This window comes from Rhipicephalus sanguineus, chromosome 9, assembly GCF_013339695.2.
Source record: "Rhipicephalus sanguineus isolate Rsan-2018 chromosome 9, BIME_Rsan_1.4, whole genome shotgun sequence".
NCBI classification, from domain to species: Eukaryota; Metazoa; Arthropoda; class Arachnida; order Ixodida; family Ixodidae; genus Rhipicephalus; species Rhipicephalus sanguineus.
The window spans coordinates 55,007,549-55,033,683 of NC_051184.2; the positions used below are offsets into that span (position 1 = coordinate 55,007,549).

General features: G+C 43.2%; 1 protein-coding gene across 2 annotated transcripts; it reads left to right on the top strand.

The window, feature by feature from the left end:
• Nucleotides 1-160: 160 nt before the first annotated feature.
• Nucleotides 161-25,996, top strand: LOC119405190 (kinesin-like protein KIF3B). Of its 2 annotated transcripts, XM_037672001.2 has the most exons (22): nt 161-331; nt 2,435-2,549; nt 3,725-3,810; nt 5,340-5,447; nt 6,503-6,627; nt 7,578-7,702; nt 8,196-8,279; nt 8,403-8,482; nt 9,423-9,492; nt 9,629-9,721; nt 10,384-10,516; nt 11,650-11,737; nt 11,852-11,947; nt 13,447-13,642; nt 15,518-15,715; nt 16,410-16,529; nt 16,645-16,763; nt 17,537-17,653; nt 18,664-18,715; nt 19,519-19,658; nt 21,265-21,330; nt 22,283-25,996. In XM_037672001.2, the coding sequence occupies exons 2-22, from the start codon at nt 2,529-2,531 to the stop codon at nt 22,392-22,394; spliced, it is 2,229 nt and encodes a 742-aa protein (XP_037527929.1). In that variant the 5' UTR covers nt 161-331; nt 2,435-2,528; the 3' UTR covers nt 22,395-25,996. The 2 variants fall into 2 exon arrangements, with proteins under 2 accessions (XP_037527929.1, XP_037527930.1); XM_037672002.2 differs by lacking the exon at nt 21,265-21,330 and having other exon boundaries at nt 162-331.
• The last annotated feature ends 139 nt before the right edge of the window (nt 25,997-26,135 follow it).

Below are 26,135 nucleotides of genomic sequence, written 5' to 3' on the forward strand. Positions count from 1 at the left end.
TACTAAATACAAGTCTCAAAGGCTATTTTTTTGCGCGTTGCTATTTAAACAAATACGTCATAACTACCATGTTTCAAAATTGTTTATTAGTCAACACAAGTTTCAGCCGGAGCCTCGTTACCACGGTGACGAAGACCACATCTTCAACGCTTCCGCAGAGACGGAGGGGAGGGGCTCTCCGATATCGAAAAATGTACAACGAAATAAAGAGAAACCACAGGCGGCTGTACGGGGCTGTACACCGACGACGAGAGGCTCCGCGCCGTCATGGCTGGTCCGTGATCCTCGCCCAAATCGGGGATTGCCCACTATGACCACACCGACGTAAAAGGTTGGTCCGTACGTGCCTTTTTAATCGACCATCGCAGTTCCGAGCGGTTCGTGGAAAGTGTTCATAGCTCGGGACGAATGACGTCACCATCTAAGCGTGTTCCCTGAACTTCGCGTTTGGATGGTGAACACAAACCAGCACGATGCACCCCGCGATCGAAATTTCTGGAATCATGTAAACCGAACGATGCACATTACGAGCGATCGCTGACTCGAATAAGCACGATTCCGTTAATGTTTTGTAACCTGTGGGAGTTTGTAGGCGTGCATCGGAAAAGCCTCACTTCAAAACAGAAAGCTGGGATGCGGACTTGGCAATTAGATATTACGCTAATCAACTTCGCTAATATGGAACGTCGCGTCGATACAATGAAATAATAATGTTGCCCTTCAGCGGCGATTGCGAATACCGAGCGTAATTTACTGGCAGGGAATGGCACCATGTTTGACCATTGATGGTCATGTGGAAACGTGCCAAGTGCGTCAGGCACGTTAGTTAACTAATAATAGGTAGGTACACGGCAAGTGTGCAAAGCTAAATCAAAATCCGAGTGCAAGGCTCGATGATCGAATGACACTTACGCATAATACATTGCAGCTATTAAACCCTGCCACGGCTGCCATAGCGTATGTTAGCTGTTCTACGAGATCGAGGTAATGCATAGCTAGTTTCCTTCAGGTATATGTGCATAGAAGTACATGGAAAGATGTGCTAGATCTTTATTCCAGTCAGCGTGGATGCTAGGTTCAAGTGTTGTGACTGCAGGCGCTTAACCAAAATGAGCTGATCTTAAATAATGGTAATTTTCATTCTCCCGAATATACTGAATATGCGTAGCACCCCTAGCTGTATATGATTAGTGTACACTTCCAGAGCTTTCTTGCACAATTAATGCATAAATAGGTCTATTACAAAGAGCTACACGCCGTTTCACACATTAAGTGCAACGCTTTTGAGGCTGTGTGAGGAGTTGAGTGAGCAACATGTACAACTGCGCGCATCTATTGGTGGGCTTTCCTTGTTACAAATGCTCATGCGAATCGAGCGTAAGCCTGCGCGTGAGGCGTCGTGACCGGCTGCAAATAAAATACCAAAAACTGAAAACAACGAAACGCTCGGTGGGCTGAAACATAATGATAGCCATATAAAGGAGCTTGTTTACAAGGCACAATACAATTTATGTATTACTCAGCCTAAAAAAAAACAAAAGAAAGCAAGCACGTCGTAGGTGCAAACGCATTTACTGCGAGAAGTCTCGCAAGCCTCTACAGCGTTTCATCTGATGTATGAAACGGAGTATAGGGACGTGTACGTTTGGTAAGATTGTCCAAGGATCAGCACGGTCATCTTGTACCAGTGAATTTTACGCATAATACACAGAGACAGAAAGGAAAACGTGAAGGATGGACCGGGAGGTTAACCGGAGGAAATTTCGGATTACCAACTCCTTAGGGAGGAGAAAGGGGATGGGAAAGAATGACACAGCATAAGAGTCAGTAACGACACTACAAAATCATGGCAATAGCATTGTCCAAGCATCAACATTGTCACTGGAACCTCACAGTGTGTCACTCAGTCCAATTTCTCTGAGAAACTGCAGCAACACCCTCCAAGCCGCTCGTAACGTAGCCCGAATTTCCTTTTCTTAGAGAGGGGCGGTTGTCCATTTCCTGCTCCATGTGACTAACTTTTTAGGAAATACTCTTAATGACATAGCGTATTTAGTCCCAATCATTTGGTACTGCTTTATTTGGCGGTTTATGTACTGCATCATAGCTGTACACTTAATTCATACAGGCATTTCATTTTAAAGTTTTTGCCATTCAGCGCCAAGACTGGTGCCGCAGAATGGAAAAAAAAAAAGTGAATGAAGAACAGCAAGAATTTGAATGGCTACGTTTGTTAGCGTGTGTGCTGAACCTTAAGCGTAATTTGAAACAATTCACGATCTTTTGGTCCTAAACTAGCAATGTCTGAGAGCAGTGTCGCTCGTTAGAGGCACAAGAAGTAGTGGAAAGTAGTGACACAAAAGTTCGAAAATGAGTGACAAGTTTGTGATAAAACTCCTCTTTTTTGCTGCATTTTTATCTATCTCTTTTCCAGACACCCCTTCTTTAAGCCCAGCAACTCTAAAATTTTATTTATTTTCTGAAGAGTCCTCTAAATAAGCAGCAGCGACTTCGAGCAGCTTGAAGAAATGGGCAAAGCTGTAGATATGGTGAGTGTTCTTTAGACAAACCTGAATTTGACCCTGCTTGGTATTTATGCTAGATGACATGGGTTTATCACTAACAAACGATGAGAACGGCGAGAAAAAAACATGAACACCGCCTGTGTCGTTGTTTGTGTTTTCTCTCGGTCCTCATATATCTTAAGTTTAAACACAAACAGTGAGTGGTAAACAGATGTTGCATTCGTTAAATTTCAATGGTGTACATCATTAGTAAATTTCAACAGCGTACAAAAGCACAGCAGTATGCGGCTGAGAATGTTAACATGTCCGTTCAAGTACTCAAATCAATACCTAGCCTTACAAAAACTGAAATGTGGCCAGTAAAAGAATTCAGTTAGATGTGCATATTACCCTAACGTGTTCGGGATGACAGTTCTTGTAGGAACAACCCGTCGACATGGTTGATGTGCAGTTGAGACTTTAAGTGTCAACACATTCTGGCAACTCGCGTGCCGGAAACGAAACAAATCGGCAGTTTCTCGCACAACGTTCCCCCAGCATGAGAAGCCAAAAAAGCTTTAATTAAGTGAATTTGATTTTTAATTGCTCAGCCTCGAATCACATGAAAAAAGTAGCAGGCCAGCCACCCTGTTTAAAGTTTATTTGAATCAGGTGAAATACTGATTTGCCAGAACACGTCCCGGAACAACTCCAGCCTGCAAAAAAAAAGAACATATTTTGTAGACAAATGTAAGCATGCTCTTTGTAAGACATCAACAGATTAAGAAGCTTGCGAATACATAGTAACAGTCACATAGCAAAAGAAGCTGATGCTGCTAATGATCAAGCTCAGTTCTTTTCAAACTGTAGGCTGATATTCTTTACACCAATGTGTTGAAAACAACAGTACGGACAACAAGATAATGAAAATTTATGTTATGGCTCAAGCCGGCAACTTGTTTACTTGTAAAACTTATGCGTTAGTACTGCAGTTTCTACCAGAGCATGGGAATTTCTGCGTAGGACTAGTAAAACATCTGTTTCTGCACAGTTTGTAGATTTCTTGTTTCATTTCAAATTTATAAGCACCCCACACTGCTATGGCTACGATGAGCAAACACACACAAAAAAAGTAAAGGCTGTTTACGTATGAAAAAAATATAGTAGATGACTTTCAGTAGCTATACCGTGCCCACATTTTTTTTTTGTCTATCCTACAGGCAAGGTCAGCAAAATCAGAATCTGTCAAAGTCGTCGTCAGGTGTCGGCCACTTAGCGAGCAAGAAATCGCTGATGGCCACGAAAGGTGAGGCGCATATTCTTGAGCCTTTTATAGTGCCAATGCCGAGTGCGTGTTTGAAATTGTTCAGAGGTGTCTTTTCATAGAGTGTAAATAGATAGAGTGTGTTTCACAGAGTGTGCCCAGATGCCACAATTGGTGCATGAAGAAGCACATTAGCTATATTTGTTTGCAACTTGACACATTTCTTTTCATCAGCTGATGGTTTTGGATGGTCCACAAGCCTAAAAATTAAGTGAATAAATTCAATGTTCAACCAAGGTTAAGTTAGCAGTAAAAGAAAGCCATGAAATGTACATTGTGACTGCAATCGAACGCTGTTGTCAGCAAACTGTGATAATAAACTAATGAGCACGTCACAGGGGGCTCTGGCCAAGGAGGAGACGGATCAGAAGGATAGGGCTAGACTCTTATAATAGTACTCTTATGATGTGGTGACATTATTCAATCCTATAGAAGGTCGAGGTGTATATATCCATCTCCTAGCCCAAAATTGGACAGACCTCGGGCTGTCCAGCGTGTCCAGACTGGAGGTGCCTTCAAACCAGAACTTACACTAACCCAGTACACCTTACCAGCATGTTTCAGTAATTATACGCTGAGGCCAAATGTAAATATGTAATGATAGAGGAGCCATCCTAGAATATATACTCTGGGATTGCGAAATAGTTCAGAAGAAAATTGAAAAGTCACTTTTCATCCAATCAGCATCGTCTCACAGCGCATGCTTCTGAGATGTCGCTCGCTCATCAACATTGGGGTCTTAACTCGTAAGTTACTCCTTGTACGACGGGCTGACATTTACTGAATCACATTCTGACTTGGCAGTCAAGCGGCAATTCAGACTCGCAGCAGAGAAGCTGGCGCACACTTCCATAGCACAAGCAAACTGCATGGGTGAGCGCACTGAAGAAAACTACGTAGTTGTGAGCGTGTCCAGAAAGCAAAAACAAGTCAGAAACCTATAATAATCATTCGTCTTATCGCGAACGAGGCAGAAGCGGTTTTTGCAAGTCCCCGAAACAGGAAATGCAACTACAGCGGCATCGTTTTGTGTCAGTCAGCGCCTGCATGGAAACAGGCGTAATCGCTTACCGGGGAGAAATAAACGAGAGAGCGACAAATCGGTCACCTTTTAAAAGATTCTAAACTAGAAAGCCATCAGTTTTGCTGGCGCAACAAGTGGGGACCAGCCGAAGGACGAAACCAAAACTAGCCGGATCATCGCTGTAGTAAAGCATAAGAAACGGAGAGACATCGGCGCAAGAAAAAAAAATTCCATATATTCCTGCAATGTGGCAGCACTTGCCAAGCAAGAAAAATGACTGAAAAAGGTGCGTGTTTTAGACATACAAGCGGTGGCGTACATGTACGTCATTGAACCTGAAACGGTTAGCAGATACTTCACACCAACCACACTTTCCTGAAAACATTGTAGAAGAGTATCATTTTCAGCTGTAATAGCTTTCTTTAACAAGTGACAGTGCTGTACACAAAAAGCCATTTGTCACACCGCCCTGTCCTTGTTCTTGCAGGATCGTTGACCTGTACCCGGACACTGGCGTCGTGACTATTCGAAACCTTAAAGCAGGGGATGCCGATTCTGTGAAGCAATACACTTTTGATGCGGTCTACGATTGCAAGTGAGTCACCCTCCTTCCACACATCTGTGCAATGATTTTCAAGGGTACTGCAGTAGAGTCTTGGTAAATAGAAACTGTCTAAAAGAAACTGAAGCTAACGTGCAACATCTGCTTCTAATTTTGCTTGGTTTCATGTTCGGGTGCTGCGCATGCTTACATCTTTTTCAGTAGACGAAGGTCTTGTTAAGTGGAACACGTTTTCCTGGTCCCTTCAAGTTCCATTTAACGAGATCCTGCTGCAGTTCATATAGTCAACAACTAATAAATTCCCGCCTGTTACGTTTTCCCGACTTGTGCTCTGAAATTCCGTTACCGTATTGCTCCCATGGAGTCAAGCGTATTAACTTCCCAATTCTTACATTTTCCTTTCCGGCTGTTACATCCAACAACTGTGACATTAATTCTGTTGGACGCTACCCATTGCTGCTGGAAATGCTCATGGCAAATGTTTTGTAGTGCTGTCTTTACAAGGAACAGTAGAATGGCTTCTTGTATCTTACCAACACTTCTGATTAGTACCTGAAAACCTACATACATGCACATTTAGGCTTTCTGATAGGATCAGAAGCCCACATGCCGTATGCCTTTCACCTTTGCCCTACAATTACCTATACACTCAAACCACGATATAACGAACATGGATATAACGAATTATCGGTTATAACGAAAATAGTCTTGTCATAGGTACAGTGTTATGAATGTACGTTTATAACGAATTTTCGGATATAACGAAGTTATTTTCGTGTCAGATGTAACTGTTATAATGAGATTACAGTGTATTTCTGCCATCTGGCCAATAAACCACACACATTTATTATAGTGTGCAACCTTATGTTGTCATCGTTTCTCTACACTACAGTTTTATGCACCAAAACTTGAACGAATTATTATTGGATGTCACGTTTTTCCGCATTGTGCGTTCTTTTCTCGTGGTCCCCTACGAAACATAACGAGGCTCTACTGTATAACAGTGGCGCTCTTTCGTGATCTAACCATCAAGACTTTCAACTGTGGCAGTCTGTGCTTGAAACGAAATCCTTGTTTTCGTCCCGCAGCTCGAAACAGGTGGATCTCTACGACGAGACATTCAGGCCTTTGGTTGAATCTGTGCTTCTGGGATTCAATGGCACCATTTTTGCGTACGGTCAGACCGGCACTGGGAAGACTTACACTATGGAAGGTAACGTGCTAATGTTTCCAGACCCAATTTTTGTTTGCTAGTTGTAGCTATTATTTGCTAGATGTCGTTGTCATTGTTTTATTTTAATGGAGAACATCTGGCAGCGACGCTTGATAAAACCAGTGAAAAAAAAAAAAGACTCAAACGCACAGGAAGGCAGACACAACACCTTGCCAGACTAGCAACTGACGTGTAGTACTTGAAATCCACACTTTCCTCAAACAACGAGTGCTTTTGTCTGACGGGAAAAAGCAACTTCAACCAGCCAAATGGAAAGTGTACTGAACATGGCAAGCAAAGTCTGCAGAAGTCCGCAATGTGGATTAAGGTGGATGATAGGACAAAACTGTTGTCCATCTGTTTGTAGCATGAAGGAAGAAAGGAAAACCATATGGATTTTTCTGATAGAAAGCTTCCTAGTTGATGAACATGTTAATCCAGGTCTGGAATTCAAACCCGTGACCAAGATTTTCAAAGCCATCAATTGAAGCCTTCTTTCCAAGAAGTCTGTATAGAGCTTCGTGCTGCAAAACTCTGGATGAGTTTGTTTTTTTTTGTCCTCTCATAAAAGGTGTGCTGTCATAGTACTCTGTAGTGCTTCAAAATGAGGTGTCAAAGGTACCGTAAGCAAAAAATGCTGGAGTTGGGGCAGTCCATATAATGTGCGAACTGGACAACCTGTAGCGTAACAGAAACACTGTTAAGGACAGTAAGATGAAGTGGAGGGAGCAAGACAGAGAGAGACAGAAATTAAAGGAATTGATAAGATTAAGAAATTTGTTGGTATGGCACATGTTTAACTTAGCACATGAATAGTTGTCATTGAATATCCAACTTATTTTACCGTGTACTTATGTATGAACTGGTGTTTGCGGTGTTAGATCATTTTGCCTGTTCTTGTGTCATGGTTTATTCTTGTCCTTTCACTTTCCCTTAATTACTTTTTGCAGGAATTCCTAACAACCCCGAGTGCCGTGGTGTCATTCCCAATTCCTTCGAGCACATCTTCAGCCATATTGCAAGATCTCATAATCAGCAGTACCTTGTCAGGGCTTCGTATCTTGAGATTTATCAGGTGAGATCATCAAAATGGGTGCCATAGAGACCTCCAACTCTTTATTCTTCAGAGTAAAGAATTGATTGATTGATTGATGATTGATTGATTGATTGATTGATTGATTGATTGGAAATATCATATCAGTAATCTTTTAGCAATAGCTACTTTTGCTGCTTTGCGCAGGAGGAGATCAGATACTTGATTGATTGATTGAAAGCCAGTAATCCTATGGCAACCACTACATCTGCTGTTTTGTGCAGGAGATCAGATGATTGATTGACTGATTGATTGGTTGACTGATTGAGCGATTGATTGATTGATTGATTGATTGATTGATTGATTGTCAGTAATCCTTTAGCAGCCACTACATCTGCTGTTTTGTGCAGGAGGAGATCAGATGATTGATTGACTGATTGATTGACTGATTGATTGGTTGACTGATTGATCAATTGATCGATTGAGTGATGGTCAGCAATCCTTTAGCAACCGCTGCATCCGCTGTTTTGTGCAGGAGGAGATCAGAGACTTGATCTCAAAGGACCAGTCAAAGCGGTTGGAGCTGAAAGAGAGGCCTGACACTGGAGTTTACGTTAAAGTAAGGAGATCAAATCATAACTTCAGCAGTCATTACTGATAGCAAGTATTGTCGTATTTGCAACAGACCAGCGTATACAACAGGTTGTGACACAGTGTTGTGCTTGTCATTTTTGTGGTGCAGGACTTGTCTTCATTTGTGTGCAAGAGCATCAAGGAGATTGAGCACGTCATGGCAGTTGGAAACCAGAATCGATCCGTAGGGTATGCACTCCTTACACATTTACTATTACTGCTGCCTGGGCAACGTGGTTGATTCATTGTACAGTTAGAGAAAAGGAACAGCGCAAAACAGAAAATCCAGCACGTCGACGAAGGCTCACTGTAGCCGAATGTATAGCAACAAGATGGAGCCCAAGTAGGAAAAATGAACATACACAAGTGCTACCATTCTTCTGCTCTGTTTTTTTTTGTTTTTGTGCTCTTTTTTTTTCGAATTTAAATGTGGCCAGTCTTAACTAACTTCTGCAACTTTTTTCATCTTGCTAATGTATCTGTTCCAGTTCAACGGTCTCTGTGTTTCTTTGTGACCCAGATGTTTCATATGCGCACCCTGTTATTGTTCCATTTCTGCTTTGTACCTTCGCACTACAGCTAAATATGAACGGCACAGAACACTATGGAGCAAAGAAATGTGGAAGTACAAATGTTTGTCTGGCTAAGTTGCAAACATTCAATGCTCTTGTATCATCTTCTGTGTTGGTTCTTCTCTTACTGTTTGCACACTGACTTTAGCACATCGTGGTTGTTCTGTACAAAGGCATAGGCTTCCCATTCACTTCCAAGGCGTGAAGCCAGGGTAGGCTTAGCAAACCTGGACAAACTGTTGAAAGCAGGGGCGTAGCCAGAAATTTTTTTCGGGGGGGGGGGGGGGTTCAACCGTACTTTATGTATGTTCGTGCGTGTGTTTGTATGTGCACGTGTACATATACGCCAGCAAAACTGAAAAATTTCGGGGGAGGTTTGAACCCCCCCAACCTCCCCCCCCCCCCTGGCTACGCCCCTGGTTGAAAGCATAGTACAGAAAACAAATCTGGCATTGTTGTGATCGAAATCTGGAAGTATCCAACTGATGTAACTTTGCTATCATCCTGTCGGTTTCCTGGATGCCTTAGTTAATACCTTTCTTTTCCTTATTCTACAGGGCTACAAACATGAACTTGCACAGTTCAAGATCGCACGCTATATTCATAATCACCGTGGAGCACAGTGACGTAAGTTTTTTTTTCTTGCACCACAAAAGCTCTTTGAGCGAAGACTACTTTTGTGGCAGAAAGTGCGGCGAAGCTCATACGCAAAATGTTCGTCACCAAAACTCGTAAATTTTTATTTTATTTACTTATTTTACAGCTCGGACCGGATGGCAAGCATCACATCCGCGTCGGGAAACTTAACCTCGTTGACTTGGCTGGCAGTGAGAGACAAGCCAAGACAGGAACGTCCGTAAGTCACTAACCAATCCTCATTCTTCATGAGGGGAAAAAAAATGTACTTTGGTATCGTGGTTTATGCTACTGTGGCAAGTTTGATAATCACTCAGCCACAGTTGCCATATATCAGCGGGAGCAGGATTTAAAAGAACTGCACTCGAGTTCAAGCGTTATAACACGTCTGTCAAAAGAGAGTTTCAGAGCTTTCAATGTTGTTGTATTGCTTTTTCTGCTGCTTGCTATTATTGACGTTTCTTATTTTGTTCCATGTTTCCAGTTACCATTTTACATGTGCACCTGCAATTTGTCTGAATTTTAGTAATGTGTACGAATATTAATTCTTAATCTACTGAGTCCTTCCACAACTCTTAAGCAGAGTTCGAGGGCACTTCCTGTATATAAATTTCTTTGCAATTAATTACGTTTAATTAAAAAATGTTTGACTGACTGAAAAGTACTCTGCTTCTCGTCAACATCTGCATGGAATGAATATATCTCCTCACAGCGATTATCATACATAATGATCGTGTTTTCGCATCAAAGGAGACTTTGCTTTACCAAAGTATGGCTTTGTGTAGTCTTTTTATTTTGTACTTTTAAGCACGGTTCACGTGCAAGTTGTTTTCTGGAGCTGAGCTGCGTGTGTTTAATTTCTCGTGTCTCGTTCTGTGCCAGGGCGATCGGCAAAAAGAAGCCATCAAGATCAACCTTTCGCTTTCTGCGCTGGGCAACGTCATATCAGCGCTGGTGGATGGAAAAAGTTCCCACGTGCCTTACAGGGACTCCAAGCTTACGCGGCTACTACAAGGTCAGTGCCCAAACTACTGTCGTGCCACATTCAAAAGTTTGGATTTATTGGAGGAGGCTTTACCTAGAAAACTTCTAATTAAATTTGTAATCTCGTTATCGCCATTATCGTTTACTTTACCCTTAAAGGTAAACTTTTGAAAAGCAGTGCAGTAAGAGAGCTGATTATTAAATTATCAAATTATTAGACCATTGTAAGCACTCAGGAAGGGGATGATAATGACATCAGTTAACATGTAGAAAAAGCATAAAAATTAACAGAATGCAGACAGCAGTATTTGTCACAAAGAAAAACGTAATACCTAAGCAAACAGTGAAGGAATTGAATTGGTGATGTTTAACACTTAAGGTGAACAGATAATAACTGTCTAAATATTGAAAAATTGCGTCTAGTGACAACGAGGTGGAAATTGTTGTGCTGGTTATCCACTGAAAGAACTTGGTTATATGTTGTAGATGACTCAATTTTCGAAAGCAGATTAAAAAAAAAAAATTCCGGCCTTCAGATTCTTCTGCCAAAACCAACAAAAATAATAATAAAAAGAAAGCCATTGTGTTTACAGCATCATAATTCTGCATTGAAAATGAATAGCATCGTAATACAGTGAACTGCATCAGTCATGGCATTCAAGATGGCAGATACATTACGCATCGACCTGAAATACATATACCCTTACTAATTTATGTGTAGGGTTTTTGCAAACTTGCATAATGTAAGCAATCAGCCGTAACCAATCTATCACGTTCATCCACATTAGACACTTCAAGGGATACCGTTTGTGGGATTGATTTTTCCCAGTGTGGATTTATTAATAAGTTCGTTGCTTGAGTTCTTTTTCAATTGCCAATTCTTGGAAGTGTTATTTTAAGACGTAGAAGCCTTAAATTGAAATGGCAGCAGGATTCAACATTCTTTAAGTTCCACGCGGTTTATTCAGTTTAATTTGGGAATTGCTAGGACATAGGATTTTCATGATTCACATATTTTAATGGGGAAATAGATCAGAACTGAAGGTTCCTGTTGAAGCCACCATTACGACGTTGACCTTTGACATTATGACAGTGGCTCATGTGACCTTCAATAACCAATGTGACCTTTGTGTACTGCGATTTCTCACCATCTTTTAATGGCAGACTCTCTCGGGGGCAATGCAAAAACCATCATGGTCGCCAACATTGGTCCAGCGAGCTACAACTACGAGGAGACGCTGACGACGCTAAGGTACGAGCCGAGTGCTTTTTGTCTGACTGAAATGTGGAACAGCTGCTTACGAGAGCATGTTGCAATCTCTGAACACTGCTGACATATTCTTTTCACCTCAATGCGCGCGAACAGGTATGCCAACCGGGCGAAGAACATCAGGAACAGGCCGCGTGTGAACGAAGACCCGAAGGATGCATTGCTGAGAGAATTCCAGCAGGAGATATCCAGGTGTGTTAACAGCTTCCAGCTGCCTTTTAAAGGGGCACTGACGCCTTTCTTTTTTTTTCGAAGGGGAGTTCACTCTGCCATACAAGTCTCCCGAATACAGAGACAGCTCTGAGCAAGTGTGAAGCTCAGCAAATGCTGATAAGATATCTTATTTTGATATTAAAGTCAATTTTTCCATGGCGCACCTACCGACATCGACACTAGGTTGACGTCGGGCTGCAGTACTAATTCTGGTGACTTCACGCAGCGGTCTGGCTAGTTGCGATGGCGTGATGTACCAAAACTTCCACGATGGTTGCTTGTGCATCACGAAAACATTCAAAATGGTTGCTTGTGCGTCGCCAACAAAGCCATTTTCGCCTTTCTGGCAAATATAGTACAATCATTATTACACTGAACTTTCGTGGTACATGGCCTGCCTCGGCACATACTAACGGATCGTCGTTTAGTACAAACAGTCGAGGCAGAGATTTTTCCCCTAGACCGTTCACACAGGCACAATGAGGATTCATCTTGAAAACAGTGCATACACATGAGGACGAAGACAAAAGAGACACCAACCGAAGGTGAAAGACGAAGACAAAAGATGAATTCCAACCAACTTGCCCAAATCACCGTTCTCCGAAACATTGAGGATTGTGCACGTGAAACCGTAGTCAGTTATCGGCATAGACTCACTGCCGAGGCCCAGCAGTTGTAACATTCTAGTATACTCGGCACAAAATTGGAATTTCAACTCATGGCTACAGTCGCTGCAGCGTATTGGTGGTGACAGAATGCGAAGAGGATCTCGTACTGAGCACTGAGACTTCAACAAACTCCAGGTGGCCGAATCAATCATGCAGAGCCCTTTTGCTATGGCTTCTCTCATAGTCTTGGTTCTGCTTCGGTGCGTTAACTTCATTCAATCATCTGCTCATTGGCACATACCGGCAGTTTTGCTTAGTACGTTCATTCATCAATGTCCTCCCTGCTTTTCTTTGTATAATAGCAGCACACACTTCAAAAGTGAACTTACGACTGTGCAAAGCTCATTGTCATGAAGCTGACGCCACGAGGCCTATTCCCATTCTATATTCATCTCCCATGATTTTTTTTTTCTTGCGTGTGCTATACATGAAAATATGGTATCATTAAGTAGGTGATGTACACTTATATAACGTCTTCCTTTGCTTGAAGGTAATGCGCAACTGTTTTTGTTTGTTTCAAGCGTGACATTGTGACTGAAGGAGTGTGGTTACGTTCAGGCACTGGCGATTTCAGTTTGTCTTGTGAAAGCTTTACATAAATTTTGTAATTTAGATGAAGGGTGTGTGGCAGCTGATTTGGTGTTACAGATGGACACATCACAGTTGCTGTATGAAAGCTGCTTCTGTTGCTGTACAGCTAATTGTTTTAATGGAAGGTAGAACGGAAGTAAAATGAAGAATAGAGTGACTCTAAAAGCAGCTGCTGATGGAAGATTTCTTTCAGTTCATTGCACAAATATTTTGCAACAGGTTGAAGGCCCAACTGGCAGCCCGAGACATCAAAAAGAAAAAGAAACGGCCGTCGTCCAAGGAGGTGTCCCCTGGAGCAGACGAACTGACCGACGGCGACGTAGACGACGATCGAGCCACGTCACCGTCGTCCATGCAACTGACGCTGGACGAGGAAAGGGTGGCCATCTTGAATGACCACAGTCTCATAGCAGAGGCAAGTTGTCGTTTATTGTCTCACCCCAATCTAATATTTCACAGCACACTGCATTGAAGTTAATGGCATACTCGATGCCAAGGCTTTCCTGTTTGTAACAAAAGGAACAGTCATCTGATGACAGTGAAACGGAATGTAAAAGTTCGAAATGAGATAAAGAAACTGTGCAGTAGCTTTGGATTCTGAAAACTGATTCATCAGCGTACTGAACCATAACACCTTTCGTGTCCTTCTTTATTGTATCATACATATCTAGACAGAAAGGAGGTGTTATGCTGCACGGTTCCATGGTGATGAATAGGCAGTTTAAAATTGGACTTCCAACAACAGCTCTATCAGAGCATCAGAAGCAACCTTCAAATACCATGCTTTTATGTGTACTTAGGTGTAAAATCCCATCGGAACAGCCACTGTACCTTGAACGCTACTTATTGGTGTTTATGCCAACATCAAAGCATTTTGGGTTGCCAGAAATATTGCAGTCTTGCTGTCCCGTAATAAAATGCCACAGGAGTAGTTTCCTGAATGAGCACTTCACTGAAATTCTCTTTTTTTTGCTTCCCTTTTGCCACTTTGTTGCTGGTACTATATATCATTCACTGTGGCTGGCCTGTGAGCTATTACTGCTTTGAGTGCCTACAGTTTGTCTAGTTGTAATGTTGTTGGCTAGGGCATCAATTCAATGGGGCATCATCTTCCGGCTCAGTGCTGGTTGCTTTCCACATTTCACTGTGTCGGTGCTGAGAAGGAGCACATTCCTAGTCATGGGCATGTTACCAGCAAAAGGCAACAGTGTTGCCATTACTAATAGAGTTACCTGAAGTGTAAATGTAACCCTCTACCTATTCAGTTTGCAATGGGGCGTGGCAGTGGAGGAGGGCCTTTAAGGACACAACCCCCTGGATGATGACACCAATTGTGTTGCCTTGCAGGAGCAGGAATGCCTGTTGTTCGGCGAGGCGTTACATTTAGAGTTACATGGAGTGAGAAAATAACCCCACAATTTGCATTGGGGTGCAGAAGGAAGGGGGGTGGATGGAGTGGGGTTTAAAGGAGCACTAACACAAAATTTCGAAGGCGAGATAACCGTGTGATGGATTTATGTGGACACACACGAATCATCTACGAAATATCAACGGATAATATAGCCTAGAACATATTTAAAATCACGTTTAAAGTGCGCGTCGCCCCACTCCACGCGCCCCACTCCACGCGCCCCACTCCACGCGAAACGCGCCTTTGGTGTTCTTGTAAACAACCAAGCACCACCTGCGTCACGAGTTTGTGTTGGCTGCCATGATTGTTGCGGGCGCTTTCTCCCACCGACTCCTAGCAGATATTTTCAACGGAAAGAAGGGGAGACTTGCACGGGAGTACAAAGGCTGATGTCCTCGCCTCAGCAGTGCATCTTGGGGGGGTCACACATATTTACAACGCCTCAGAGGGCATTGTAGCAGCACCAGGAAGCCTCCGTTGAAAAGAGTTGTCAACGCGGTGCTCATGTGCACGCGGTTTTGTGTGCTCACGTAGCCAGCTATGCTTACACAGCCACCACTCTGGGTCCTGCCTCCCTCGGCGCTCTGTGAAACCAAAACTGCGACTGGGCGCTATAAAACCGTCTCCAAATAATTAACGGTTGCGCGCTCAAGCAAACGAGCTTTCCAGCCGTGATAAGTGGGTCGTTAACTACTTATCGCAACAGAAAAAACAAGATGCAAAATTTTGGTGTCATGCCCCTTTAAGGATACCACCCCCTGGTGGTGACGCCAAGCATTCTGCCTTGCAGGAGCGGGAACACCTGTTGGCGTTCCCAACAGGAGGGTGGTTTAAGGATACGACCGCCTGGTTGGTGACGCTTGTCGTTCTACCTTGCAGGAGCGGGAACGCCTGTTGGGTGAAGTGCAGAAGCGGCAGGAGCAGCTGCTACGGGAGCAGGAGGCGGCCGACAAGCTGGCCCTGAAGGTGCGCGCCATGGAGAGCAAGCTCCTGTCGGGCGACAAGAACATCGTCGACCACACCAACGAGCAGCAGCGGGCCCTCGAGCAGCGACGCCAGGAGATCGCCGAGCAGAAGGTGCGCGTTACCCTCTCTTTCACAACCCATGTATTGCGCAGACTTATGCACATGCGCTGTTCAAGAAAAAAAGAAAGGACACCGACCAAAAGGTATTGCTCATCACTGTTGGATGTTTTGATGTCAAAATTAATCCAGAGCCCCCCACCACAGGGTGCTTCATAATCGTATTTTGGCTTTGATCTCTCCTGAAAAACTAAAAGTGACATAATCGGTTTCCATGCAATATCTTGTTGTCATATGTACCTGTTTGATTTTGGATTTTGTTGACACTAAGAGGAAAATGTGAGTGTGAAACATGCTGAGGCATATGCATGCTGCTATATATATCTACATGCATGAATAAGTACGTATAAGTGTGTATATAGATGCACATATAATGTGGAAAACTGCGCAAAAAACGTAGACAAGGGAAGAAACGAACAACACTAGTGCATCTCACGCATGTCTACGTGTTTCGTGCAGTTTTCCACATAATGCATTACCAACTCACCCAACAGTCTGTTCTTCTATGCACGCATAAGTGATGCTGCCTCCATGCCAAATGAAAGGGTCGTACACTTATGAAGCTGTTCAAGGACAGCTTTAATGCTACAAACCCCCCATCTGTATCTGTAAATATATGGAATGGCAAATAAAATGATTTCAAGAAACCCCAAAATTCAATTAAAAGCACTTCTTGTCCAATGTGCAGCGGCGCGAACGGGAGATGCAGCAACAGCTTGAAATGCAAGAGGAGGGCACCTCGGAGATAAAAGAGACTTACACATCGCTCCAGCAGGAAGTCGACATCAAGACCAAGAAGCTCAGAAAGGTTTGAATCACTTTTAACTGACTTCGGGCATCTAATGCGCGATGAATCTTCTTACATTGCATCCTTCCTTCTTTGTTTTTTTTTTTGCCTCATTACCAAAAACAATATGACACAGCTGTTTGCAAAGCTGCAGTCAGTGAAGACCGAGATCCAGGACCTCCAAGAGGAACACTCGAAAGAACGACGCGATCTCGAACAGACCCAGAACGAACTCACCAAGGAACTCAAACTCAAGTGAGTCTCGCTCCAGATGACAGAGTTGCACACAAACGTTTGTCTGGGTCTTGTCTGGGTGCTCATGTCAGCAGTGAACCACCTACCAGTGAAACAAAATTGCCCTCAGTGTCGCAGATCTAGTCCAGGGATCTGAAACACATGACCCGCATGCCGCATTTGGCCCGCGGACCTTTAGCTAGCGGCCCAGCCCACACGCGACTGTCTTCGTCTCATAGACATGACTAGACTCGGGCATTCTTTTTTGTGAGACACCTCATGTGGTCACCATGTGTTGAAACATAACCGCGGAACATGAACTCTAGAGTCGGCATCCAGATTTTGGTCATTATGCAGATCAGTATCGATATGTTGTTTGAATCCTGGCATCAAATTCCTGTAAGAAATGACTCACAGTACTATATGAGATAAAGGAAAGGCCTTCTTTCAAATGGCAATGTTAGCTGACATTTTGTTAAAGTCCCCCCCCCCCCCCCACACACACTTTCTCACTGTTTCTGCCCTTGCGGGACTAAATTTCGTGACTGCGACCCGCTAGTTGAGGTGAACTTGAAAGCCCTGATCTAGTCGCGGTAAGCATATAAAAAAAACATACAAATTGTGTCAGAGTGCACGAAAATGCTGAAATACTACTGCACTCTCATCGACACTCGCCAGAGATAAACTCTGTTACAATTTTTTCTGGGTATTACTTTCTTTTTTTCAGAATAACCCTGAGAAAGCGAAGCAAACTGTATTTTTTGTCTTAATCCATTGGTGTATGCTATCTGCAGATACCTCATCATCGAAAACTTCATCCCACCTGAAGAGAAGGTAAAAATTCTTTCGCGAGTTGTCTACGATGAAGACGAGGATCAGTGGGCTCTGCTGCCACTCTCCGAAGTTCCAGGGTACGCCTCTACACATTTTTTAACGTTAACAGTATTATTGTTTATTTATTTGTGCACTAATAAATGTTTGTGAACTCAAAAGCATCGGCATGAGCATCTGCTTTTAGGTTATGCCTTTATACCATGCGAGCTGTCGCTATCCTAATCGCATGTTACATATAATTTGTACCACTGACTGCACTGTAATGGCAACTAAGAAACTGCAATCTAAGAAACATCAACATAACAAAGGAAATTATATATAGTAGTGAGGAGAAATCTAGAATTCAGGTGACCATGCTTCCGAATCGGCAAATTTTCTAAGCTTTTATTTTTTTCCACAGGACTTCCAAAACGCACAGCAGACTTGGTAATCTGTGATGGCACGGTGTGCCAGTGCTGACACTTTAAGTGCACGATTAAAAAAAAAGTATCAGGTTTACCTTTAGTCACTCAATCATTCTCCGTGAAAGCACATGAAAGTAAACTACTTAAGAAATACTTCATCAGTCGAATGAACAAGAACTTGTATAGATCGAAACGCCTCTTTCTGTCAGGCCATACAGCAGGAGGTCAAGGAAAGCATTGCAGAATTCATAGTTTTTAATTGAAGTGCAGTGGTTATGAGATGAAGGGAAATGATATGGAAAAAAACAACTCAGTGCCAGAAGGGTCCAAACCCACAACCTCCACACTATGCATGCAGTGTGGTACCGGTTCTGCTGGACGCTGGTTGCTCCACTGTCCATCTTCTTGGACATTTATACACTCAAACCTCATTATAGCAGTCACATCTGCCACGAAAATAACTTCGTTATATCCGAAAATTCGTTAGAAACGCTTATCTGTGACACCGTATCTATGACAAGACTACTCTTCATTTACTTCGTTATAACCGATAATTCGTTATATCCGTGTTCGTTATATCAAAGTTTGAGTACTTGTGGAACCCTAGGAGTGTTAGCCTGTAGCTACGTGACGACGAATGTCTGTTTACGGAAGCATCAAGGCAGGTGTGCTTGCCTTTTCAGGGCTATGGAACCGCTGAGACCACCTTCAGCTAAGTCAAGCCTCAAGTCAAAGGTATAACACTTCGCTTTTTGGAAGTACCAGATGCTATCTTTCAGGGAAGGAAGTCTGCGATATCATGATAAAAGATCGAGCCATCTAACATGAACACTAGTTAACACACATTAGCAGTGGTTAACGTAAACAGCACAGAAGGCAAGAAACAATAAGAACATTTCCTGCTTGCTTTAATGCTACCCACTCAGTTGACATCGCCTATCACAAATGTCATATTGTTTGTAGCTGAACACAGCTTACAGTTCACTCCAATTGAACAGGCCTTTCGTTTCGACTGATGTGCTTTGTCATTTGCCACAATACAGCACACGTAGGCCATCGCTACGGTCCAGGCTGGCCCATCTAGATGACCGACCACTTTTGAAGCAGACGGTCCTAGAATGCCAACCTAAACATTTGGCGCACTGAAAGTTATTCCGAGGCATTACTGAAATTCTCACATGGTAGTGGCTTGTTAGAGAGACCGTCATTCTTCTGTTCCACACCTGCTCTTTTTTTTTTTTAATACGCCTGCCTTTTGTCTTCACTGCCCTTTCCATCTCTCTTTCCCCTTTCCCTCTAGTGTAGAATCACACTCCAGAAGATCTTCAGGTTAACGTCCCTATATTTCTCTCATTTCTCTTTCTTTATCTTCATTGATGTGGTCACAAATTGCTGTAAAGATATGCTCTTGCATAACTACTCAGACAATACATAGCAACAGTTGCCTCTCTTGTGTGCCTTGTCAAGAAATGCCCGTTGGGTGGAGCAGTGTTGACTTGAGAGACGGCTCGGCTTACTCTAAGGGAACAATGCTGCAGGGCGAGCACATCCTACAGGTGGAACTGGACATGCCAGTGAGAACGACACGAGACTACAATGCCCCCGCCATGTCGCCCCATCTCAAGGCCGTGCTGGACGATGCCTTGAGGGAAGAGGAAGACCTCGACATCGATGCCAGGTGAGCGAGGCCGCAAGTTCGAGAAAATGACTACCCCTGGCCCAGTGCTTTCTTTACGTGTCCCTTTGTTCAGGGAGGTCACAACTTTGCGAAAGGGAGAGAGAGGCCGAAGCCAACATGGGCTGCTTGCATATACACTAAAACCTCGATATAACGAACTCGGATATAACGAATTATCGGTTATAACGAAGTATATGAAAAAATAGCCTTGGTAATAGATACAGTGGTTCGAATATACGCTTATAACGAATTTTCGGATATAACGAAGTCATTTTCGTGTCAAATGCGACTGTTATAATGAGGTTTGAGTGTATGTATGCATTATCAGCATCAAATGAAACGCGAACAGCGGCAAGCATTGGCAGTGGTATAGTGCTCGCCTCCCAGTTATCATTGTGGACAGGCCAAACCGGATGTGCGCACTTGTCAATGACGATGACTGGACGGCGCGCATTATACTATTGCCAATGCTTGCTGTTGTTTGCGTTTCATTCGATGCCAATAGTACAGTACTCACGGACTGAAACGCAACATCGTTTTTTTAGTATAATGACTGCTACGAACAATTGCTCATGAAAACTACATCATGTCGGACCAAATTTGGTTGCTAAAGGTAACAGTGGCTCTGATGTAAGTGTTTGAGCAAAGATTAGACCGATATGACACAAACAGTAGACGCTGGAAGTGAAGGTATGTGCATTACTTCGCCTTGAATTTTCGCGTTTCAATCCGTTGAGTACTGTGCATACGTAGTATGGTGTGTTCCCCTCAAATTGTTCCTAATCTCTGTGTACTTCATGTTGTAGCACACTTTAGCTCAGGAAGCAACATAACGCGTTTGCTCGCTTCTGTTTGCATTGTTCACAGTCATCAAGAGACGTGTTTGTGTTTGCCGGTGGGCGCAGACACCATGCTTGTCACTTTAACTAGTGCAGGAGTGCTAACTGCAATATATGGGGCCAGTAAAACTGCGAACCTTTTTATAGCTGTTGGATGCATTGCTATTGCCATCATCGCTTTGGCAGAACTGTGACTATTTTTCTATTTCGGCCACACTGACCGAACATAAGTTTCTGAAACTTGCCATGCGAAGTGTCTGGTGGCGTCAAGCTCAGTGTAATCCTCTTTTAACTGATAACATAATTACGTAGGCCCCTGCAGACATTGTCAAATTATGTAACGTAACTGTGAACCGCTGCGGAAACTTCAAGGCAGTGTTGCTACCCATTTTTGTCCCTCCCGCACCTTTTCTGGCTTACCAAGCATTTTCTTGCACCAACAGTGGCATTTTTGATATTGTGGACAATTTTATTAATATACCCGAAGTCATTTTTCTCTTTAGTGCCCTTTTAAAGAATTGAGGCATTCCTTTAGGTCATGCATTCCGTTGCCATTTCTTCCGATTACTGTCAGCTGTGTGTCTAGGCAAATACGTATAAATTTGAGGGTCTTTCTTCCTGTATAACAATGCTGCTTCAACAATGCTTAGCAGTTGTGCGGATGTGCAATCGTAAAACATTTACTGAAGTTCACGAAGACGGCGCTTTCTCCTTCCAGTCTGTATACGCTTTAACACAGCACCGTGTGCCCTTCTCTCTCTCCGCAGTCTAAGCATCTTTCAACTGCACGGTGAACCGAGACAAAACCGAAGAGAGAAAAGTCATCGCTCTAGGTGCAGTTAATTCTCCTTTTCTCTGCACACAGCACACTAATTACATATGCACTAATATCACAGCACTGTGGGATCCAGAAGCTTTTAAACGAGGTGGACTTTCCTGCACAAACATATCCGAGCACCAATGCAAAGAAATTTTGCGATTTTAGGTTAGAACAGCATGGACAAGAAACACTCTCTTGTACCTACTTTCTGTCATTTTTTTCTTTTTGCTGTAAATTATCCATTTATTTCATCCTAACCCACACACGACAGTCTTGTCACATTAATTTTGGTTTTGCATACTAATTTCCCTTCCTTCCTAAAAGTTCAGTCATTTCTGGCAGCATGCTTGCTTCCACGTGATTGCATTTGCCTTACTTGGCATAATCACTTAGTCACCCCACTTGGCTATGAGTGCTTTGCACTCTTCTTAAACCGGATGTTTAACATTGCTCCACTCTGTGATGTGTTTACTTTAAGTTATGTAGAAGACTTCAGAAAAAATGCACTGTTATGCCATGCAGTTGCACCAGCTGGTCAGGCTTAAAGTTGTGCAGATTTGCCAGCATGAATTCATAGTATTCAGTGATGTTGATCCTGTGTTTCTATAATTCAAAATGTGACACTTTATAAACATATGTCTCATGTTTTCTTTGTCTTTGTGCTGAGTTTTTGGTTGTCACCACGAGTACAACCCAATTCACCAAACGTGCATTTGTAGTTTCACTGAACTTGCGAAATTAAAATGCATTTGCACTTGCAGAGCAACAAAGTTAAAATGAAAGTAGTTCCCAAGTTGACCAGAGGCATCTATTATGCACAAACGTACTGCTCAGCTGTAAGCCCTGTGTGTGTGTAGAAATCTGCATGCCTTGCCACCATGCTGTTTCTTTTGCTAAATTTTCCACACACGCAATTAATTTTACGTCACGAACCCTAAAATGATGCACAACACGCATGCTTGCAGGTCAAAGTCGGCACGCCACCGCCATCAGGAGCCACCGGACTTGGCTTCCGATGCGTCGTCGTCGGCTGCGAGCAATTGTTACCCCGAGTCAAGAGGGTTGGTGCCCAAGTGAATGTCAGAGCCCCTACAGGATCCACAGAAGACGGCCACTTTCCTACTGCTAGTGCAACTCCTGCTCTTCTTTGCCGCTTGCCTAGAGTGCTCGCTGCGCAGATGAAACCGCCATGTTGTGATGCTGGAACCCGTCACGTTCTTGCATGCATTGTGACGGTAGAACGCATCACAGCCTAGTACTATGAGGTGTGACAGTGGAAACTGTCATGCCATAGCGTGCATCATGACAGAGGGACGTGTCACTGCTCAGCATGCATTGTGACGGTGGAACCCGTCACGTCCTTGCATGTGCTGTGACGGTGGAACCTGTCATGGTGTAAGGTGTGACGTGTAGAAACAGTCACGGCTTAGCGTGCATTATGATGGAGGGACTTGTCACTGCTCAGCATGTGTTGTGACGTACTGTGACATTGGAAACTGTCACGGCTTGGTATGCGTCAAAGGGAATGAAAGCCTAGTTTCCGTTCAAGGATGCTAGGACCGTGGCAATGGTCCATGCATGCATCTAGCTTTCATTTGTCGAAATCAAACTGTGGCTAGTTTCCTGGTGTGAAGCAATGAGCCTGCATCAGAAATCGAACGCAGCTTTGTTTTGTTCTTGAGGGAAATGAACGAGATGGCAAAATCTTCCACAGCAAAGCTTGTGTGTGCTGTGTCTAGGGGGGCAGCATGTTAACGCCTTTAGAGAAGCCATCGTCACGAAATGCACGTTTGCAGGTGGAAATAATGTGATGAAAGCTCTGAACTTGTGACACAACTGTCACGATGCAGGATATGATATGAGTTGCCAGACCATGAATGTTTCCTACACGTCTTATGCGTAGCAGCGTTTTCTTTGTAATACTGAGAAACAGTGATGGCCAAATTATAAAAAACTGGCTAATTGATATAATTTTGCTTATTGAGACGATTTTGTTGTCCTATTTCCGAACACATGTGCAGCCTCAGGTGATCTCCCCAATGGTGCGCACGTGTACTTGAATTTTCTGTTGAAAAAAAAAAGCGAAAGATGGGAATCGACCGGTTCCAATGTCATGTTTTTTACCGACACACAAGCAGCATGTTGAAACTCATTTTCAGCGTAGCTCCCTGTCAGAGGAAACGCACCAGCTTTCAGTTCAGACTTGAGGTGCGCTGCATTTGCGAGCATAAAGAAAAGTTATGCGCTGCGCAGCCAGGTTGACAGTTGGATGACCTGGTGACTAATCATTACAATGTGTGTGTGTGTGTGTATGCGTGAAGCAGCGCATGAAACAAGATAAAGCCGAGAGACACAAGTGAGTGTTCTGTTTACCTGCATCTCCGATTTGTCCCGTTATGTGCGGTGCTTCACTCACACGTTACGATGATGTGCCGTATAGCTGCATGAGGAGGAACCAATGCCATCTATTCTACAAGTGCTCTCCAGAAAAAGTCAGATTTTCCTGGACATGTCACAGAGAGAAAGTTGCTCTTATTATGCACATCTGTTCTTACTAACAACAACAGCCATGAAAACTGCACTGTATGCGTGTCGAAATGCAGCCACATTGCTTTGCAAGATGCATCTTGTGACACCTCATAATGTTTTATGACGTGTGACGTTTAAACCACGTTAGGAAAAAGTGTCAATGCGGTGCACCTCCGTGACTCTGTGCCCAGTGCCCTATTTTCGGTTTTTGATCTGTAAAGTTGTCGTGAAACATTTTGCTTAGCGTGGAACATTAATTGTCAGAAAAGGACTGTAAGAGAACGGTGGTCTGTACCGTGTTTGAAACATTCCAGAGTACCGATTGTACTTCAGTTTTGTGACACCAGCGAAATCCTATCACACGAGACCTCTGTGTGAGGCACTTTTAAAATTCCCAGTAAGCGATGTTCATGTACGCATCTGCTTGCGAGGTCTTTAATGTGTGTTTTTCGTTAGCGTACAAGTATTGATGCACAATGTGCTACTGCTTTTTCTAAAACAAGAAGCTACTGAGTGTTTGTGTCACAAAAGTTGTCATGTTAAAAGCTTACCGAAGTCAAAACCAGTATGATGCATTCCACGGTTTAGTGTCTCACTATGTCACGAAAGTCGCAATTTAACTGTGCCTGACGGCAACGATGTTTGACCGAGCCGTACGTCTGTGGTATGAATGTTGTTGTGCAAAACCAGTCACAAATAAGCCGTGCTTAGCCTGGGCGTGAACTCATGGGTTGAGGGCAAAACTGATTTGTAATAGATGCCATGTTGTGTGCATTCAGCTGCTTGGGTGCACATGTGATCGTTTCCATTGCCAGCCACTGTCATCGGAATCCATTCCGTTTCTTGACTGCATGTAGCAATAGGAATAACCTCTTCTATTTGCATAGTGTAAATGCTAGCCAGCGTGAAATGTGTGATTACGATGGTCAACTATCTGCTGTCTGTACTTGCAGCAGTATGCTGCAAATGTGTACTTTTTAACCTTGTGTAAGTGTACTGTGCTCTTGGCAATTCTGCTATGCTTCAAGAGATTGAACACATGAAAGGTAGTAACATATTGGATTTTTAAGAAGAAAAACACTCCCAGACCTCATAAAAGAGTGCAAGCTTTTTAGGCATCGCTTTGGTACTGCTCATATCAATTTTTTCCGCTGCGGCGAAGCTCGAGCTGTGATAAGCAGCAGCCAAAGGCTAGAGATAAGTGTGTTGTATGTATAGAGCTAGGTAGCCGTTATCAGAGGCATTTTTGTGCTTCGCCAATGCTTCCTGTAGCCATGTCCCATGAGTGTACTTCGTTTGAGCGCTTAACGAACTATGCTCAGGTTCCCCTGCCTCCTTACCTCTTTCATGTAGAAAAAAGTGATGCATAACGAACGGGGCCTGTGAGGGTGCGAAGTCATTCAAACTTGCATTCGACTGCAAAAGCTTGCGGTCCACAGAATTCGAGAAAACGTTGAATTTCCGAGCTGCTTTTGGCTGTAGCCAGAGTAAAATCATGCAGCACTACGGCAAGACTAACAGCGTATGAAGTGCGATTAATTTAGGATGACGATTAGTACAGACTGGTAATGCAGACAGCAGGCCGTGTCTCGAGGCTGCGGAGATAGTCAGCCTTTACTCGGGTCTCGCGGTCTGTAAACTTTCGAATTGCTGTGATCCCTCTCTCCAAGTTTTTCTTTTCACACATTAAACCTTGGCATTTCAAGCGAAAGCCCTTAAGTAGCCACAGTGTTTCTAGGAATGGCTTATTTGACAGTAAATTGTACTCTTTTACACTCTGCTTCAGAGGCAGCGAGGAACTAGGCATTCAGCGATTGGCGTAAAATTGAGAACATTTGCTTGTGTCTGGTTTCGGTCCAACTAGTATGTGCTTATATAGCCTAGGAAAACGGAACTCTTATAGAAAATCATTGTGCAATGCCTGCTTATCCCAATGTCATCTTTTTTTTTTTTCACCTACACTAGTTGGTCCTGTCAATTAGTCTACCTCTGTCTGTGCCACAAACTAAAATTCAGGAAAGAAGATGACTTTTAAGGGCTCATTTTTCTTTGTGAGACACAATATCAATGAGAACTAACAGACAATAATGCCAAGGAAAGTATAGTGGACGTTATTTGAAGTAATTTATATAAATGTGAAGAAAGTAAAGTGGACGAAAAGATAACTTGCCGCCGGCAGGGACCGAACCTGCCAGCGGCAAGTTATCTTTTCGTCCATTTTACTTCCTTCATATTTATAACACAATTACTTCAAATAACGTCCCCTACACTTTCCTTGGCATTATTGTC

Bases quoted from the DNA above. Each gene is read 5' to 3' on its own strand.
- LOC119405190 (XM_037672001.2), top strand. From the start codon at position 2,529: ATGGGCAAAGCTGTAGATATG. The intron at 6,628-7,577 runs GTAACGTGCTAA...TACTTTTTGCAG, and splicing joins GAAGACTTACACTATGGAAG to GAATTCCTAACAACCCCGAG. The intron at 8,280-8,402 runs GTAAGGAGATCA...TTTGTGGTGCAG, and splicing joins ACACTGGAGTTTACGTTAAA to GACTTGTCTTCATTTGTGTG.